The following is a 17,749-nucleotide window of genomic DNA, read 5'->3' as shown; positions in this document are numbered from 1 at the left end:
TGTGTGATTGAGGAGGTAGGTAAGTAGATAGTCGGTACCGAGAACGGTTATCAATCATGTTCGGGCTTTGGTAGACTTTCCTCAGGACGATCTCCTCCTGAAACCGGATTCCGGGAATTATGTCATCTGTATTGTATTGCTGATATCGTGCATACAACGACGATGTTCAGTCGCCCTTCGGCAACGTGTACGGTAGTAGTATGGAGAATTCTCATACTTAGCTTTCTACATCCCGTCCGTGTCCTAGCTTGTTGTTGCTATTTTCGATACGGTAGGAAACCGGGTGTGATGATACCCCATATCGCAACAGAACCAGGCAGTGGAGTGTTTAACCGGTGACTTTGTCTCTTGGCGACCAAGGGGAGGGGGAACCAGCGCGCACAAACTGCACCATTCTAAATGATATCGCCTTGAATTTGCCTTTACGGAATCTCGCCTAGCCCAGGGCCAAATGTGACCTAACAAATACTACCAGCAACGTTGCTGTGTTTGTGTCTGAGGCGAATGCAGATAGATGACCGTACAAGTAATTTTGGTTGAAAATGTATGCTGTGCTGGTTTTTAGATGGTGAGTCGCTCTTGAATATGGCAATGAATCTTTGATGAGACAGCGTCAGATCTCATCTCGAGCCTTCTCGACTCTTCTCGTGGCCCGCTCGGCCCTCTCGATACGCCCTTCAACACCAGCTATAAAGTCGGAATATCCCATGACATCGTGTTCGTACCACTGACGAACGGCCGCCTCGCTACGCGCCCGGAGTTCTGCGATCTCGGCAGCCTGCGCTAGCTGTGTCGCTTCAATGCCTTTCATGCGTGGGAGCAGGGCGGCCAGTTCGGCGCTATGTGCTGGATCGGGGACAGGTGTGTCGGATATTGCGGTTAGTGCCGAAGCTGTAGCTGGAAACGAAGATGCTGCGGAAAGGACAATGGCGCGTAGGGCTTCCGAGGACAATTCTGGCGGAGGTTGAGAGGCTGGGGGCGGTTGGAATAGAGTTGGGTTGGATTTATCTGTATTTCGTCAGCAGATTAGCATAATAATTATATAAGGTTGTGATATAGTGAGCCAAAAGTAACATACATAGCTTCAAAAGCTCTCCATACACGCGGATATGCTGTAGGAGTTTGGAGAAGCGATGTTCAAGATCGTGTAGGCTGCGAACGGCCGAGGTTGCTGATGGGGTGTTCAAGCTTCCGTACAGGAGATGCTCAATTCGCAAGAGTCGTTCTTCTAGAAGCGATATGGTGGACAGTGTAGTCTCCTCGATGTTAGACTCCATCTTGCGTTCGATTCTGCTGCACAATTGTGAGAGTGTCCACGATCTCTCGTGAGCTCTTCAGGTAAGGTCCGCGTTTCGTCACCGCAGCATAGGTATGTATAAATCCTAGGGTATTGAACTAAACCAAATGTGGTAGCTATCGGGCCACCAGCAACCAGCAAACTACAGGTATGTAGAAAACCACCATACCACGCGTAACGCTTGAAGCTATAAATGTGCGAAGTTAATTATGCGAACAAAAATACTGTTCTAGTTTGATTTCAGTTCAATATCTCCCATATTCAAGCATTACGCTCAAGACAATACCATCTAAGGGCAATCATCGCTAGAAGCCGGTATGGGGGTTAGAGGCACTACCACAAATTGACAATACAGCGTAGTGACCGTGTAAGTACAGGGGCTAAGCTAATGGGATTTGAACAGCTATGAGTACAGAGTACAATGGGTATCTTCTATAAACATTTTCAAAAAGAACAATTTAGTTTCATACACGCAGACCTCTAGAACGGAAGGCCCTTTTCACATTTATAAACCTCTTCATCCGTCTCTTCAAGCGCATTGACGATAAGGCGCCAGACAGACTTATCCCAAGCCAGCCCAGCGTGGCCAACAGGATCATCAGGGCAAGTCGTCTGCACGAGGACATTCTTGACATCAGCCTCGTCGATCGTGCTGACCTCCACCGGCACAAGGGTATCCTTCGTCGAGCCAATGACAGTAACTTTATTCCCCGGCTGCGCGATCTTCGCCGCTGAAGCGAACTGCTTCGTGACCAGCCCGTCAACGGCCAATTGGTCGCACGCAGGACACCCGACGACGTCGAGGACCTGCCCCACGAGCGCCCGCGTCAGGTCCCCGCCGATGTACCACAGGTCCGTGAACCCGAAGTACGTCGCGCCGTGGATCGCGGGGCCCAGCGCGACGACGTGCTCTACTATCTCGGCGATCCCGGCCTGCGTCATGGGCACGTAGATCGATTGCACGCCGCCCTCGGAGTGTCCGACGATGTCGACCTTCGCGGCCCCCGTCTTCCGCTTCACCTCGCGGATGAAATCCGCGATCTGCGCCGCTGACTTCGTCATGTCGGTTAATCCGCCGATCCAGCTTGGGATCGGGTGCGCGCCGTAGGTAGATGAGAAGGTGCAGTATCCGCGGTCGTTGAGCTCGTATTGCAGGAGGTTGAGGTCGACCTCGCGGCTCGCGGATAGCCCGTGGAGCATTACCACGGGGTTATGTGACGATTTGCATGAGAAGTTGTTGGCGGGGGCCCCGTAGAGATGGCTGGAAATGAGAGCGCTGGGGATACCGAAGTTGATGTCACGGATGTCTTTGCTTTGGCTTGGGAGGGCTGAGACACCTATTGACGAGGCTGCCATGACGGCGGCAAACCATGTACCAATAGCCATTTTGTTATTGGGTTCGTGGTGAACGTCTGTGAATGTTATAAAGGTGCAAAATCATGGGATGAAGAGGCCATTATCACTTTCACATGAGCGATCAACTCGCTCATTTTATACACCTACTCTGCTGGTCGTACTGTCATCGTAGGCCTCCCCATAATCCCAGTTTCATCGTTGTTTGCCTCCCCAAGCGGGAAGGCCGGGTGGAGATACTACGGCGCGAACTAACATTGCCATAGGGGAGCCCTCTAAGCCACCTTTGGGATGGCGATTCTCGTTCTGTGACCAGAGAAACAACACCAACAAACAGCTCTACGCGGGATTTATGTTGCATGAGTTGGATTCCGGCGGATCGGTCGAATTAAAGGAATAACCAACGGCGCCAGAACGGTTCCTGCATCGCGTTTCCCACCCAATCAGCATCAATTGCTGCTACTTCCGAAACTAGCAGGTCGAAACCCTGTTTACTGGCTCCCTCCAATGCCAAAAGACATCTGAAGTTGCGCATTGAGACATTTTGTCATTGCCCAAATTTTCCTGCATCCTTTACGGGCGTAAAGTAGAACTTTTCATTAACAATGGCCGTCTCCTTTTTTGTCTAGGTATCCTGTCCATAATATACGCTGTCAGGCTATGAATTTATGAGACTGAAATTTGTATCAATCAGACAAACAAGACAGTCCAGCGCAGCTTCACCTTCGTGCACATCGCAAGCACTGGTGAGTCCTCGATATAACTTGGGATCGTAAGTCTAGCCATGGAATCTTACGATTTAATATTTCGGTAAAAGATATCAATATCACTTAATTAGTTAACTAAAGCAGAATATAGTATACTCTTTTCGACCGGAAAACAATGGAGCTGATAACACACTGACAGAACTTCTCTTTCTGATAATTAATTTGAAACATAGTGGTAGATGTTACAAAGTATTAATACCGTTAAACCTGACATAACTAATAGTACTAATACAATTGGCTTCTAAGTCGTGAATCCCGAGTGCATTATCCGCCAACGCCTAACGCTACACAGATAAAACCAAAGCAGACTGTAAAAAGATACGTAAGAATACCAGTTGATGGAGATCTAGCCACCTGTGCCAGTGATCTGATCAACAAATTCGTTGAACTTGTCCTTAGCCCAATCGATGGATTCCTTGAAAGAATCCCACCAAGAGCCACTCGAGCCCTTATCTGACTCGTCAGGTTCCTCTGTCTCCCCTGGAGTTTCTTCTGACTGCTGGGGCTCCTTTGATTTTTCGGGCTGCGCTGGCCTCGTGGGCCGTTTTGGGATATCCTCGGTCACTGCAGACGACGTAGATATGTGCGCCGATGATGATGCAGCCTTGCTTGTTGAGGGTGTCGTGATTGAGGTTACTGGAAGAATAGACATCGCATTCTCACTTGTCGAAGTCGAGTCTGGATCTTCTGGCTGTTCAAGAGTCGTTTCGTCATTGTGCAACCCGACTACTTTCAAAGGTAACCGAAGAGTGCCATTATTGGGCATAGGGTTCATGCCAATGGAATCACACAAGATATTGTAGACATTGATGTTCTGGAATGTCTCGACCTTGCTGTGTGGTTGATGAGGGAAAGCAGGGCCACGAGCAACGAAGATGGCCCGCATTAGGGGATGCTCGTGGTCATACCCATGCAAACCACGTGGATGATATGATATGTTCTTGACCTTCGCCTCCTGAATATTGAATTCAGCTTTCTCAACTATAGCCCAGCCTGTTTTCGGGATAATCCAGAGAGGGGCAATGCGATCATTGTTCGCAAAGTGATATCGTTGGGGCATGTCTTTATCTTTAAGGTAGACCTCGACGTTCGGATTGCCCTTGGTATTGTTCACTGCTTGATCATAGAGTAGATGCAAATCTTCTGGCTTCTTTGGACGAATGCCAACCAAGGGCCATCCGTCAAGATGATCTACTTTGGTGATATCGACCAAGTCTTCAATCTGGATCATGCGACTAACATCTGTAGTAGCCATTCCATGATCAGACACGATAATGACATTGACAATATCGGTTAAATTCCGCTGCTCGAGTCCCTGAAACAGCTGATCTAGCATCTCATCAACCTCGCTAATTGTTGCGCGGATCTCAGTGCTATTCGGGCCGTAGAGATGGCCCATGGCATCTACGTTAGGAACATAGGCTGCGATTAGTTGTGGCCGCAACCGTTCGTTAACGTCAGGGTTTTCTAGGCCAGGTTTATCAATAAACTCCAAGATTCTATTGACCTTCTTTGGCAAGACCTCCTTTCCGTTGTACCTATCAAGGAAAGTCGGATCCATGTTATTTATGTGCGCCTCGCTCCCTGGCCACATATGTACCGCTGAGCGCAAGCCCTGGAGTTCTGCTGTGACCCAAAAAGGCTCGCCTCCCCACCATTTCGGATCGAGACTTCGGTCTGGGTCTGTATAGTAGAACTCAGCTTGTAGGGCGGGATCCCAGAAAGTATTACCCACGACGCCGTGGCTCTCAGGATACAAGCCGGTCGCAAGCGTGTAATGATTCTGAAATGATGTTAGATCGTCCCATGGTATATAGACTACATTTGACGGGCACTTACGGGAAAGGTCACAGATGGGAACGACGGGGTCATGTATAGCGGCGATACGCCCTCCTTGATGAATGCATTGAGTCGTGGCGTCAAACCACGCGTCAGAAAGTCGGCCCGGAAGCCATCCAAGCTAATAATGAGAGTGGTCGGGGCGAAAAGCGCAGTACCGTTACTCTTCAGCTGGGTTGGCATGGTGCGTTTCTTGTCCAGTGACACTTTCCAGGCTAGCAGGACCAAGAAAGCGAAAGCTACGGCAATAGTTGTATAGATGAAAAGCCATTTTCTCCATCTGCGTTTCTTAGAAGCCTTCGTTCCCGAAACATGGATGAGGTGTTGACGGTCGAGTTCGTCGCTATCCTCTCGGTCGCTGCTGTCGCCTGTTGAGCTTCCGTCCTTCATGCCGCCGACTTCCATTTCGTGCATGAGCTCCCCATCCTCGCCATCACGGGCTTCCTTTAATAGGCGATCCCGTTTATCTCTACGTCTGTTCCGTCGACTCTGCCTCTTCTCGTCATGCAGATCTTCGATGGAGCTCTCCGGGTCGTGGATGGCGGACCCTGAGCGCGTCTTACTATATTCGCGCAGTGCTTTGAGAGGGTTCGGTAGTGCGAGATTGCTGCCACGACGCTGTAGGCCGCTGCCCCGTCGCTGGCGCTCCTGTTGTGCTCTCGAATCAACTACCAGCTGATCTATCTCCTCCTCTTCCATCAAGACAATACGGTCACGAGCACGAAGCTCTCTGCTATTACGGGCTGCTGCTATTATCTTGTCATCTTCGCTGTCGGTGTCTTGGTCGCTTCTGCTGTGGAGGGAGATGGCATCGTCATCGTATGAAAGCGGCGAGAGAAGCGAACGGTCTTTCTCGACGGCGGTATTCAGTTCTTGAAGGGGCATGATATCGGTTGACGAATCATTTGCCTAGGTCATCGCCAACTTCTGCACCAATTCCAGCTCAGGCATGCGAAGTGAAAGCCCAGATGATGAAATTACTACAATTATTGAGGTGTGGAAGCATAATATAACACCACCTGATGGTGTGAGATTGGAGGCTCAGCGAAGGGGTAGTGGTGGCGTGAAGCCTTAGTAGCCACTAAAATTTAGGCAGTTCCGGGCAGATTCCGGGCACCCTGGACGCGGATCTACCCTACCTGGTACCTACAGTAGAACCGCCCAGTGCCAGGGCTGTGAAATTAGTGCACTTTAGTAGGTACCTACCGTGATTCTCATTCCTACATGGCTGGAAACTGGTCAACTCAATTGATCTGGGCAATGTGTATTCAACAGCAATCAGATGCTCCGATGAGCTAAGTGCTTAATCTTCTAACTCAAGTGCGGTCTCTTGTCCATCGAGGCAGGTCACATCTGATTTGAAATCCCGCGTGAGGCACAATGTCGGCTTAGACTTTGACCTTGGCGATTAGGATAAGCCAGTTCACCGAAGAACGGGATCTGGTGTTGTTCTCGCCTCAATCTACAGAAACAACATGCCTCGCCACTATCTTTTACGGTATCTTCCTCGACTAACTTGCGTCATACACTGACTACAATTCGACCTGTTGACTGCCGCGCCGGGTCGGTGTAATAGGAGAGACGAGCTTTGATGATCTATCCGCCCTCTCATCCTGCCACCCTGCGCTACCCAGCGTAGATACAAATGGCGAATCGAGATGATCATCCCCTTTTCTCTCAATACCCGGAGGCAAACCGCCCAAGTTGGACACTGTATCTGACTCCATCTTGTTGATTTCTTTTCCCCCAAGTTCATGATATACAGGTGCTGGCTGATCGTTAGGCACCTCGGTTTCTCTACCTATTTGGTGGATATCTGTATCATCCTCGCTTGGTGTTATAGTGCGTCTGACTTCCGTATCGTGACCATCCAACTCTTGCTGACTGCTTCCGTTATTGATACTTCCTCCGTTAGTATTCCTATTGTCTTCGCTACAGCCGGCGTCTGTACTAGTGCCGACAGTATCAGGTGAATAATATTTCCCTGTCCGTCTGCTTGAGTGATGGTTATGTACTGGACCTGTGATAACAGCCACGTCAAGTGGTGGCTCCTGTGCAGCGTATACCCTCTTCTTTTTTTCTCGGCGAAGCAGATACAGAACTGCAGCGCCGATTAGAATAGCAGCGACTATAATGCCAACCACTATACCGGCTATAGCACCGCCACTCAGGGGCGAAGATCCTGAATCAGATGAGCACGAATTACACAAGTCCTCGGAAGGTATTGTGACGATATTCTCTTCTGCACCCGCTCTCCATGAACAAGCCGACACATTGAAAGTCCCACGCTCATAATCTGCAGTGAGGTAACTATAATGTCCGTTAGCATTACTCTACGGTGTCCGGTTGTAATTCCTCTCACGCTTCTTGTAAGAATGTGCGACCCAAAGTGTACTGAGTCGAGTTGGCGGCACGTTTCAACGGAAAATAGTAGCTCTCATTCTCAACTAGGGGGTATTTGGCTGTGAGATCAAATGCGGCATAGGGAAGAACGATCCTCACAGCGTCGCCACCAGATTGTACATCAGAGAGCCTGAATGTCACCTCTGCGTCTGAGTTGAGCAGCGTCGTGTGTTGAGTCTCGTTCACCAGATATAAGTCGCTATTGCTATCGAACATAAGTCCGAATGCTTGTTCAAAAGCATCACATACATCCCCAGGCAGCCATAAATTTGGATCGGTAGAATCGATGAAAATGTCGATGGGGTCAGAGAGAAGAGTCGTTGAAGTTGAGCCACTGTAACTGATGGATTGAAGAACAACTACTAGATCACGTGTAACATCACCCGCCATAGTAAAAGAAGCCTCATTCTCGACAAATCTCGATGTATCATACCCAGAAAGGATCAATTGTCCATATACTTGCTTGAGCCCTGCAAGAAAAATCAGCTTACTTTCTTGGTTCTACCTTTCGCAAACACTTACGATATCTCGCGCCTGCAGTATAGCTCCAGCTCAGACTCGGAATAAGGCCTCGGTCTTTAAGCGTAGTAAGGAATGAAGGCGAAGAGAAGTTGCCTAACGAGGTAAAATTGAGGGGTTGGCTGTTAAGCCCGAACAACCCTCTATGTTATACCTTGATTAGAATCGAAACCTCATTTTGACAACAAGACAAGGTTGAGACTCACAAATAGAAGGGCTCTGCGTCAGCGATACCGGCAACAGTCTGGTTATCCAGAATTGGCCCGGTAAGACCGAGACCTATTCTCTCCGTCGCAAAGTCCGCCCTCACAGAATATCCAAGGTTTGCTTCAAGACCAACTCCATTCTCGTTTATTCCGAATAGACCCAGCTCATGCCAGCTCGAGGACTCATTTGGATTCAGCAAATTGCCTCTGGAGACTGCACAATCAGTTGGGACTGTGTCAAAAACTGACGTCGAGCAGCCGTATTCCGATAAAACGACAAATGAAGCTGGAGAAGCCGTAGACACAATAACCCTGACGTCTTGTTCTGGAGTTCCGACCCGAAGATTGACTGGAGAGATCAAAGTTAGTAGAATGGCAAGCGGACTTTTAGGGGCACGACAGATTCAGATAACTCACATGTACTCCATGGACCATCATTTCCCTCGCTGGACAAAACGGCATCAGTCTATAGGAACGCTAACAAATGGTAACATGGACATACAAATATTCACTTGGGGGTATGACCAAAGCCTCAGGACTATTTTCATTCGAAGATCTCGGAAACTTGTTACCCCACACCAAAGAAAACAAGACTGAACAAAGTGCAAGCACCTCCACTCTCGTAGTGCGATTCATACTTGAAGCAGAGAACACAGCTTCATTGGGATCTGAGTAGGTTGATTACACCTGGTGGCGCGAGATGCCAATTGACTCTACCAAGTGGTACAATGGCGCACGCATTCTGCTGGGCTCTTAATCTTATACGAGCATTGAATAAAACACGAGATGGCACGTAGCTCTCCATAAGTGTTGTTCAAAGGTAGCAGGGGTGGGTTAATCGCTTACAATAATTCCTGGCCAAATCTACTTGGCCATCACTGGTAATCAACAATTGACATGTAATGCCCCAACAAGTTAAACTGTTCACTTTTACAGCTTGTCCCTTACATCATAAATGTAACCATCGTCATGGACTTCCAACCCCTGGCGGGTGAACAGACCTCAGCCAATCAGGTGTAACAGAGTTGAGCCACTCGCGCCCAGGGCCCCTTGCAGATATATGCATAATAGCGATTATATAGCCAGCTCGCCTGGCTGTGGGCTTCAAGAATCTCGATCACCACTATGACAACATCAGAGCGTAAACATAGGGCTTCCACAATGTCATGAGCTGACGCAAAGTCTGTGTCTTTATGAAGGGATGGGTGTGATTGGGTACCGATCGACACTGTACTAGTAGACTTATTCGGAGGATTCCTATGCATCATACCCAGCTTAAGACAATATCTCTTCCTATTAAACTGGTAATCCGCCCCGTTCTCGAATACGTGATGCTTTGAAGATCCATGACATATATTCTCCGTGAAGCTGTGATCCAAAGGCCTCGCTGAACAGCCTCCTGTTAACGCGCAGGGCTAAACCCTTGCTCCACCGCCATTGGCATACCACGCTCGCTCAGATTATCGATATTTTGGTCTCGTGCTTAAAAAAAGCTATGTCGTCCGTGTCTCGATTCTTGACACTATTGGGAGTTTTGGGGGTAGGGGTGAGAGGCGCAAAAGGCGGTGGTAGGTACTCGCCTCTCTAAAGCTTGTACTTCCACAGACATTAGGCTAATGCTAGAAACAGCTTTTCACCACTTTCCTGAATATAATACAACAAGCTATAGCACGACAGTTGTCACACTACCTACAACATATGAGACATGTCCAACTAGAAACGTAACTGTCATTTCACCTACGACGTTGATATCTACGACTACGGTACACCTTCCACCGATCATCTCAAACCTGACGGTCACAGTTACCGTGCCAGAAACAGTCACGGTCACCTCTACAGCGAGCTATACTACCGTAGTCCCGACGACTAGTCTCACTACTGTCATTGTGCCAACGACTATCACGCCTCCAGTTTCACATACAACTGATATCACAACGATCACGCCTCCAGTTTCACATACAACTGATATCACAACGATCACGCCTCCAGTTTCGTATACGACTGATATCACGACCGTCACCATATCTGAAGAGGACAATGAATGCCCGACGACATGTAGCCTGTACGTCTTTCATTCTAAATTGCATATTGTAAAACCACGCCTCTTAACAACATAGCGTTTAGGGTGGCAAGCACAGTTCAATTGGTCTTCTGGCCTACGAGTAATGATTATACCTATCCCTCAACTTATGTCGCAACAGACCTAGATTACACTTTGTAAGTGTTGCCACACTCCAGTCTTATCGCTCGAGTTAATCTAACTCAATGACAGCACATCACCTTCCGTATATCTACTCATTAGCACAATATACGGCACCGATTCCGTTGGCCGAGCAGGCCCTTCAGGGACGAACAAAGTATTCGCCCTAGATCTGGACCAGATTTCCACGATCGTGCCTAAAGCGCAGATCACTCGGCAGCTCACTCTCAATGACCTGCATACGAACTGTCCGCAGTCCGAAGACCCTGAAGTAATCGCAACCACAATACCTGATGGGCACTGTGACTTCAGCCTGCTTGCGCCAGAACCCGTGAAGCAGTGGGCTTTACCAGTGAGTATGCCCCTTTCGTTTTGCCCTTTCTGTAGATTTCCAAGAAGAATGTGCTACCAATACTCTGAGCCTTTCGCATTCTGAATAGCTTAATTGAAAGAGACGTATTACTAATCCAATATTGAAGTGCAATGCCTGCGGAAGACTCGGGCTATTCGATCCCCCGTACGCGGTTCCTCCGCTCGATGGAGGAATTATAGGGCCTACGATTACAACCACGAGTGTCGATACCACGACCTTCATGAGCACTACATCGGCATCTAGTGGACCGACCACGACGATAGTGACGGCTACAACCACGACTCCTGTTAGTCAGGCTACGGAGACAGAAAGTACCACATCAGTCAGTGAAGCGACCTCTGGAAGTCAGAATACGGAGACGGGAGTCACCTCATCTATTGGTGATCCGACAACTATAGCTACGGCATCTGCAAGCAAATTGGCCGGTATGTGCGGCACCGCATGGCTACTTGTGTCATGCGTTATAATCCTCTACTTGTGAAGAGACATGGGCATATATATGGTTCGTTGGGATTTATGACAAAGAAGTTTATAATCGAATAAATAATGTTGTAATGAGCGGTTACTTACGCGCTTAGACGTGGCTTGTCTGACGGTTCTTATAATCCCTATCAAGTGTAACATACTCTTATCACATATATGCTTCTTGACAACTAGCTTAATTGAGTGACTACGCCATCGAGGAGAGTGAAATACAATTAAGAGCACAGTCTGACTAGGGGTTTAATAACGCTAGTATACGAGCCTAGTATTGTAATAACTCCTATAGAGCTCCCAAGTCATTCTACCATTCTGGGATCAAAGTTGACATAAATGAAAGAGACGTCCAGTCAGTATCTGAACACTAGGCGTTGATCTGAGAAAAACGATCGAAAGTACGGTTATCCGTGATCATATCCGTCTGGAGTCTTCACCATAGGCCTCCTTACATCTGCTGACCGGGGAGAGCAGTAAGCCCTATGATATATCAGTATCATGAAGCAATAGAGCAAGAGATATTAGGAACTTACATCCATCAGTTACCTCACCGACCATGTCCTTGACAGTACACTGGTTGGCAATGTTCATCGTCTGCTTCTTGATGGAGCCGCAGCCATCATAGAAGCACTCGGACTTGTTCATCGCGCGCTGCAGGGAGTCGCCTTTCCATCCGAACATGTAATCGGCATGCGTGCCGTAGCCGGAAGCTTAGCTATATGTGAGTAACGCATACTTTGATGTTTATTTCACTATAAGGCCGTAAGAGGATACTCACATCCGTGGAAACTCCAGACAAATGGGTTGGGAGCTCCTGATGGCCACATGCTGTTGAACTTGGTTGTGTCCCTAAAATCAAGTTTAGTGAAAACTCTTGTTCTTGTGCAGGTTTCGGTGGTGACGGGGCACGAAGCGCCTCAGATGAACATACCAGACGGTTTCGTAGGTCACCTGGGGCATGCGCACTGGATGACTGGCAGGGCATGGTGGCGCATTTGTAAACCCGTCATATTGGATTGTGTTGTACATGTGAGATTGGTGGTCGGGGCTGTCAAGATTCTTTCCATCCCAGCAGCTAAATCTCGGTTAGAATGCTTTTCTTACGCTAGGTAGTTAGCATAGGGGGAGGCGGAGTACTCACGCGGGGAAATGGTGAACGGTAAAAATGCCAGCTATTATTCGGGAATTCGAGGTTAGTGACTATAGTTGATAAGTGGCAGCAAGAGACACCATCTCACGAACCTGGGCATGGCTTGGTGGGGAAATCAGCCATCTCTGCGCCTCGGTTGAGGAGTGTCTGAAGGCAATTGTAGCGCAAGCCAATGTGCTTCCTAGCCTGGTCAAGAGTGCTGGTTGTTGGCGATCCGACCGTCATTCTGAAGCCCTAGATATCATTAGATCACTCAAGACAATCAAACTTTCATCATACTAACCGGTGGGAATGCAGTGATGTATTGCTGCTTCAGAGCATCGGTGCTAAAGTCATGCCTTCGAGTCCGTTAGCACAGCATCCCTTTATTCAGATAACTATTCAGATGCAGTTTTCTGTACTGTAAAGTCTTGATGGAAAACAAGACTCACTTTGAGAGAGTAAGTCAGCAATCTACAGTTTTTATTTGAAGGCGAGCGCCCTGAAATGAGGGTAACTAGATTTAGTGCGTACCTGAGTATAGTAGATAGTCATTCCACCGGTAGTTCCAGCAGCTAGAGCGGCATTGCTCTTAACCGGTACTCGGTGATAAGAGCCATTGGTGGGATGCTTGACTATGAATCTAGGGGTTAGAACAAATGCAAACCCGAGTGGTTTCGTGACGTCAGTATTATATCGTGTCAGAAATGGGTTGCGTACACTATAATATCTAACGTTAGTTGTTTTGATTTTACGTCTCGTTAAGATGTTTTCATGGAATTGGCACGATGAAATACTCACGTAACTATTGTAGTCAAAGTCAGCACTCGTGTTTAATATGTAAGTGTATCAACTGCTTGAAAGCATCCACCGATGCAATGAGGTCATCCAGACGGTCGTTGCAATTCGCAGATTCTGAGAGCTTGGAATAAATGGATAAATAGCTGAGATGATAACTCACAGCACTGCAGTCCAATAATTGCTGAAATCTTCCGCCATCTCGCAAGTTGTACAGGTAGCCCTGGATCCAACATCGCCAGTCATAGTAGCATTGAAAGCATTTCCTCCGACAATGTGGTGAACATGAGCGGATGGGTTGTGTCCTGGCTCGACGACGGGGTCGATCCTCTGGATCGTGAGCGAGGAGCAGCCAAACCGCAAACCTGCTTGGACAGGCGCAATGAGCGCGAGAGCAACAGAAAACGACTTCATCCTGTATTAACAGATTAGTACCGATAATGATGGAGTTGTAGAAAAGGAGGAGAAACCAAAGTTATCGGTCCAGAGCCGAGACTGATACTTAAAGTTGCCTCTCACCTGCTGCGCCCTGCACCCCAGGTAGCATTCACCCCATCTTCTCCTATCAGGTTGCGTGCAAGCAAATCCCATACTTCCTCAATGGTGTTGTAGGAAAGTCATTTTCCGATGGGCGGTTGGAATGACTGGTGGCGTGCTGTATAAGCAAATCAGCGTCCGTATGCATGATTAAAGTACTTTTACCGGTGACATGGTGGTTTAATTGAACCATGCGATAGGCCGCTCGGCTCGTGTACTCCAGTGCGGCAATTCTCCGAAAACACGGCTAGACTACCGGTAATGACCTGTACCCTATATGATCAGAGATATTCATATCCATAAATAAGATGACAAGTGCCGGAGTGGCCAAGATTGCTCACATGGTAGGTGAAGAGGACCGCACGCGGCCGCACGAGGCCGCACCCAGAGATAATGAGCTTTCAAGTACTAAGGGAGTCAGGATAGCTGCGATATCTAACAGATTATACTGAAGTTTCGGTTTAATAATACATACGTACACTTCTACATTGGTCCAGACACGGGATGCCTTGTATAAGGCGGCGTCAAACAATCTTTCCGTTTATCAGAGTCATAAACGTCCATCAGGATGTACTGTATCAACTCTTTTCGTCATCGGATTAAGTTATCATGATTAGATATCGTATACTACGGAAAAATTGGTGATACTAAGCCCGATGTGACAGCATGGATGGCCATGTAACCGAGTTCCTGTGCCAATGATTGTGTATGAAACTCGTCCAAGAGGATACGTGCAATAACTTCGCCGTATGCTCGCCTTCGAACTTCCACGGGCTCTTTCTCTCGAGCAATCGTCTCGTGTTCGTATGATCGATATTTTGGTGGTGAAGCGGCCGAAAATAGTATGTAGAAATTAGTGAAGTGAAGATGAAGGTGTGAAGGTGTGTGTGTAGTCTAGGCAACTGCCCTACTAAGCAAACAATCCCACCAAATCGATAATACATAGGTACGTCCAATTCAGCGGCAGTACCTTTACGCAGTACCTCTACACAGAATGGATAAGAGATATGAATCTCTGGGAAAATCACAGTTGCGGAATCTCTGCACTTGTATCAGATTACTGTGTCATGAATAGCATCAATTCCAAGCCCTGTGGTCATCCTTACTCTAGCCTCCCATCATCCCATCTTCCACTTTGCCTGTTTCCCTTGCCCCTTTCCATATGCCTCCAACCTTTGCCCTCCCAATTCTTGTCCTCCTACCTCCTAAGCCATCTTTACCCTATCATCACCTTGTATAGCACCAGGGGCAATATACATGTAGTCTTCAGAAACCAGCTTCATCACAGGCTGGGGCTTATTCAACAATGGGGGGTTATCCTCCTCGATAGCGGACCCCTTCATCCTTGACATCCTTCTGATTCTCGTATATCTATCCTCTGAAATAAATCGCGCGAGTTCAAGATGGGGAGCGGGCACATAGTCTAAGCGCCCCAAGCTTGATAGACCATGGTCAAAGTCCTGATCTATCAACTTCACCACTTTATTCGCGTCCTGTGTAGTAATCAAAGGGTGCATTAAAAAGTCTTCGGTGGCTTTTTTATACTCAGCACTGACCTTGTGCCCGGGATTTCCGATAGATTTGTTACTCTCGAAAGAAGAGCCTGCACTGCGATTGAGAACTTCAACCTTGGGAGCTGCTTCAACTCTTGGCGGTTCTTCAACTCCCACAATCGCGTCAAGTATGGGAGAGACCTCAGTCTCGGCGACCACGGGTTTAACGTCAGGAGCCAATTCTGCCAACGTGTTCGACAATGACAGCAAAGCTTCTGCTCGACGAACTTTGGCTTGATCAAGCCACTGCAACGTCTTCCGCTTTGGGTCCATCACTTCACCATGGAGAACTGGAAGTATTCTCAAGTCAACCGTGGAGTCATAATGATATAAGGGAACCGCATCATTATGCATCTCAGACGTGTGAGGTACATCATACAAAAACTCGCCATGATCGCGGAGACGCATGATCTTGCGAATCTCAATATCTCGCAACTCGCAAAGCTCCAATGACCACTTGATATCGACGAGTTGTTGTGTATTAAGCGGTTCTACGCGGCTGAGAATCGGACCATAATGATATCGGAAGATTTGCACGTATTCCTCAGTCGTATGATCGAATAAAGTCGGCATGTATTCGTCCAGCACCGTGATTACATCTTCCATCACAGGCATAGTAAGGATGAACAAGCTCTTCTTGGCATTTCCCTTGCCAGTATTTTGACGAATTCGATTTGGAAGTGCTCGGATGAGATCACCAATAGACTTGTCCATCTGAGGCTGATTCGCATGCCACATTCTGTAATGAATTCTCCCGGTCGCAGCGTCACTTACTTGACCAAATTCTTGTTCAAGCGCCGGGCGGAGAGCTTCCATATTGAGGTGGTCCCCAATTACATCAGGATGCTCATCCACAGACAATTGTGTTGCCGCTTGAAGGAAACATCGCAATTCGTCGATATTCTTGCGCCATACAGGATGAGCGCAAATTCTCTGAAGCAAATAACTTGCTTCTGGTGATAGCATGAGACTTCCTTGCCTTTCATAACAATCAACGCCAAGTCTCAGGCCATATGTGAAGAGATGAGGAGGTATACGCTTATATCGAATGAACATCATCTTCCACAATTCAAGTTCATCTGAATCAACTCTTTTCCCTTGGGCAAAACGAGACTCATTATCATCTCGTTTCCAAGTCTCGAGAAATGCTCGCTCCATATCTTCTGTCCAGTATGATCCTCGAAGACCTTGAAGATACGATACTGAAGATGGGAAAAACTTATCAATCTTCATCCGAATGATCGAATCTTCATTAGCGATGGGGCCCGTCAGCTTGCTGCTGATAGCCATAGAGTATACGCCTTCCGGCTCTTTGCCCTTATTCTTCGGATCATCGTCATCGTCATCGTCTTCGCTCTCCTTTCTAAGGTATTGACGTTTGATGGATTTGCGCCCGGGGGGTGAAATATCCTCGTCGCTTGGCAACGTTCGCTTTCTCTGAGCTATGAACTCTGGTGGTTGGGGACGAGTTTCTCCTGATTCATGTCAACATCCTTCATGAAATGGTCTATATCGCCATCGCTGTTGTCTCCATCGCTACTGACTTCGATCGGGACAGATTAGCGCTTACCTGATTGCTCTGGTGGCTGGTTGTGAGACCCATCTTGAGGTTGACCACCTCGATCCATTGTGAAACAATAGATCAAGAGAAAAAAATCCTAATGAAACTATCTTGCCTGTCCAATGAACAGCAGAATTCTTGTACTCTTGTTATCACAAAATGGGCTTACTGAGGTGGTTTTGCGCAAGATGTTTGTGAAGAAGTTGGAGGTAAACGTGGGCTGAGAAGGTGCGAGATTTCGCTAAGATACAAACATACAAAGATACCTAGGTACCTAGGCTAGGTACTTTACTTAGCACTCCTACCTGTGGATGTAAATGTACCTTAACAAATAAGTAGTACCATAGCTGATTAATTGTTCAAATAAAGATACAACGAAGAGACTTTTATATCTTGGGTAAAACTTTATATAGAGAATCTCCTTGTATGAACCCTTGGAATCTATTCTAACTAGATAGAAATACAATAAACGCTAACTAGGGATAAGATGATTTGACATTTATATAATAATTTCTACTTGGACATATAACAAGGAATTGGTGACTGGGTTTGGAATTGAAGATATCCATCATAATTACAATAATCTGCTGGGGTCGCAAAGGTATATGTGGCCTCGGTACTCAGGTATCGAGTCAAATCCTCTTACTACTGTCGTCTAGTGCTCGTGACAGTTTGTGTACATTTGTCTGGCTAGCTCTCGCCCCATCAGAGCATATCACCTGTAAGCGTGGGGCTAC

General features: G+C 47.5%; 7 protein-coding genes across 7 annotated transcripts; 1 reads left to right on the top strand and 6 right to left on the bottom strand.

Annotated features, from left to right (window-relative positions):
- Positions 1 to 476: 476 nt before the first annotated feature.
- On the bottom strand, positions 477 to 1,337 carry F5B22DRAFT_321051 (uncharacterized protein). The gene is made up of 2 exons (XM_047970704.1): positions 1,079 to 1,337; positions 477 to 1,008 (listed from the first exon to the last, which is right to left on the bottom strand). Exons 1-2 carry the CDS (start codon positions 1,275 to 1,277, stop codon positions 614 to 616), a joined length of 594 nt encoding a protein of 197 aa, XP_047828621.1. The 5' UTR covers positions 1,278 to 1,337; the 3' UTR covers positions 477 to 613.
- A 1-nt stretch (position 1,338) lies between these two features.
- F5B22DRAFT_321050 (Alpha/Beta hydrolase protein) lies at positions 1,339 to 3,223 on the bottom strand. Its single transcript, XM_047970703.1, has one exon. The coding sequence runs from the start codon at positions 2,681 to 2,683 to the stop codon at positions 1,778 to 1,780; it is 906 nt and encodes a 301-aa protein (XP_047828620.1). The 5' UTR covers positions 2,684 to 3,223; the 3' UTR covers positions 1,339 to 1,777.
- On the bottom strand, positions 3,224 to 6,291 carry F5B22DRAFT_321049 (alkaline-phosphatase-like protein). The gene is made up of 2 exons (XM_047970702.1): positions 5,257 to 6,291; positions 3,224 to 5,200 (listed from the first exon to the last, which is right to left on the bottom strand). The coding sequence occupies exons 1-2, from the start codon at positions 6,139 to 6,141 to the stop codon at positions 3,764 to 3,766; spliced, it is 2,322 nt and encodes a 773-aa protein (XP_047828619.1). The 5' UTR covers positions 6,142 to 6,291; the 3' UTR covers positions 3,224 to 3,763.
- A 197-nt stretch (positions 6,292 to 6,488) lies between these two features.
- Positions 6,489 to 9,258, bottom strand: F5B22DRAFT_321022 (aspartic peptidase domain-containing protein). The gene is made up of 6 exons (XM_047970701.1): positions 8,887 to 9,258; positions 8,802 to 8,830; positions 8,385 to 8,733; positions 8,182 to 8,321; positions 7,619 to 8,129; positions 6,489 to 7,566 (listed from the first exon to the last, which is right to left on the bottom strand). Exons 1-6 carry the CDS (start codon positions 9,018 to 9,020, stop codon positions 6,789 to 6,791), a joined length of 1,941 nt encoding a protein of 646 aa, XP_047828618.1. The 5' UTR covers positions 9,021 to 9,258; the 3' UTR covers positions 6,489 to 6,788.
- Positions 9,259 to 9,879: 621 nt separating this feature from the next.
- Positions 9,880 to 11,438, top strand: F5B22DRAFT_658009 (uncharacterized protein; the record flags this gene model as incomplete). The annotated part of the gene is made up of 5 exons (XM_047980092.1): positions 9,880 to 9,952; positions 10,014 to 10,446; positions 10,509 to 10,601; positions 10,657 to 10,936; positions 11,064 to 11,438. 5 exons carry the CDS (start codon positions 9,880 to 9,882, stop codon positions 11,436 to 11,438), a joined length of 1,254 nt encoding a protein of 417 aa, XP_047828617.1.
- A 444-nt stretch (positions 11,439 to 11,882) lies between these two features.
- F5B22DRAFT_637957 (uncharacterized protein) lies at positions 11,883 to 13,775 on the bottom strand (the record flags this gene model as incomplete). The annotated part of the gene is made up of 9 exons (XM_047977515.1): positions 11,883 to 11,914; positions 11,968 to 12,144; positions 12,213 to 12,283; positions 12,366 to 12,509; positions 12,576 to 12,606; positions 12,677 to 12,818; positions 12,868 to 12,894; positions 13,098 to 13,206; positions 13,525 to 13,775. The coding sequence occupies 9 exons, from the start codon at positions 13,773 to 13,775 to the stop codon at positions 11,883 to 11,885; spliced, it is 984 nt and encodes a 327-aa protein (XP_047828616.1).
- A 1,098-nt stretch (positions 13,776 to 14,873) lies between these two features.
- F5B22DRAFT_616342 (uncharacterized protein) lies at positions 14,874 to 17,222 on the bottom strand. Its single transcript, XM_047975581.1, has 2 exons — positions 17,022 to 17,222; positions 14,874 to 16,926 (listed from the first exon to the last, which is right to left on the bottom strand). Exons 1-2 carry the CDS (start codon positions 17,077 to 17,079, stop codon positions 15,104 to 15,106), a joined length of 1,881 nt encoding a protein of 626 aa, XP_047828615.1. The 5' UTR covers positions 17,080 to 17,222; the 3' UTR covers positions 14,874 to 15,103.
- Positions 17,223 to 17,749: the final 527 nt, after the last annotated feature.

The sequence above is a fragment of the Xylaria bambusicola genome (genome assembly GCF_022495145.1).
Source record: "Xylaria bambusicola strain CBS 139988 unplaced genomic scaffold F5B22scaffold_37, whole genome shotgun sequence".
NCBI lineage: Eukaryota > Fungi > Ascomycota > Sordariomycetes > Xylariales > Xylariaceae > Xylaria > Xylaria bambusicola.
The sequence above is the reverse complement of the archived record's forward strand: the minus strand, read 5'-3'. Positions and strand labels throughout refer to the sequence as shown.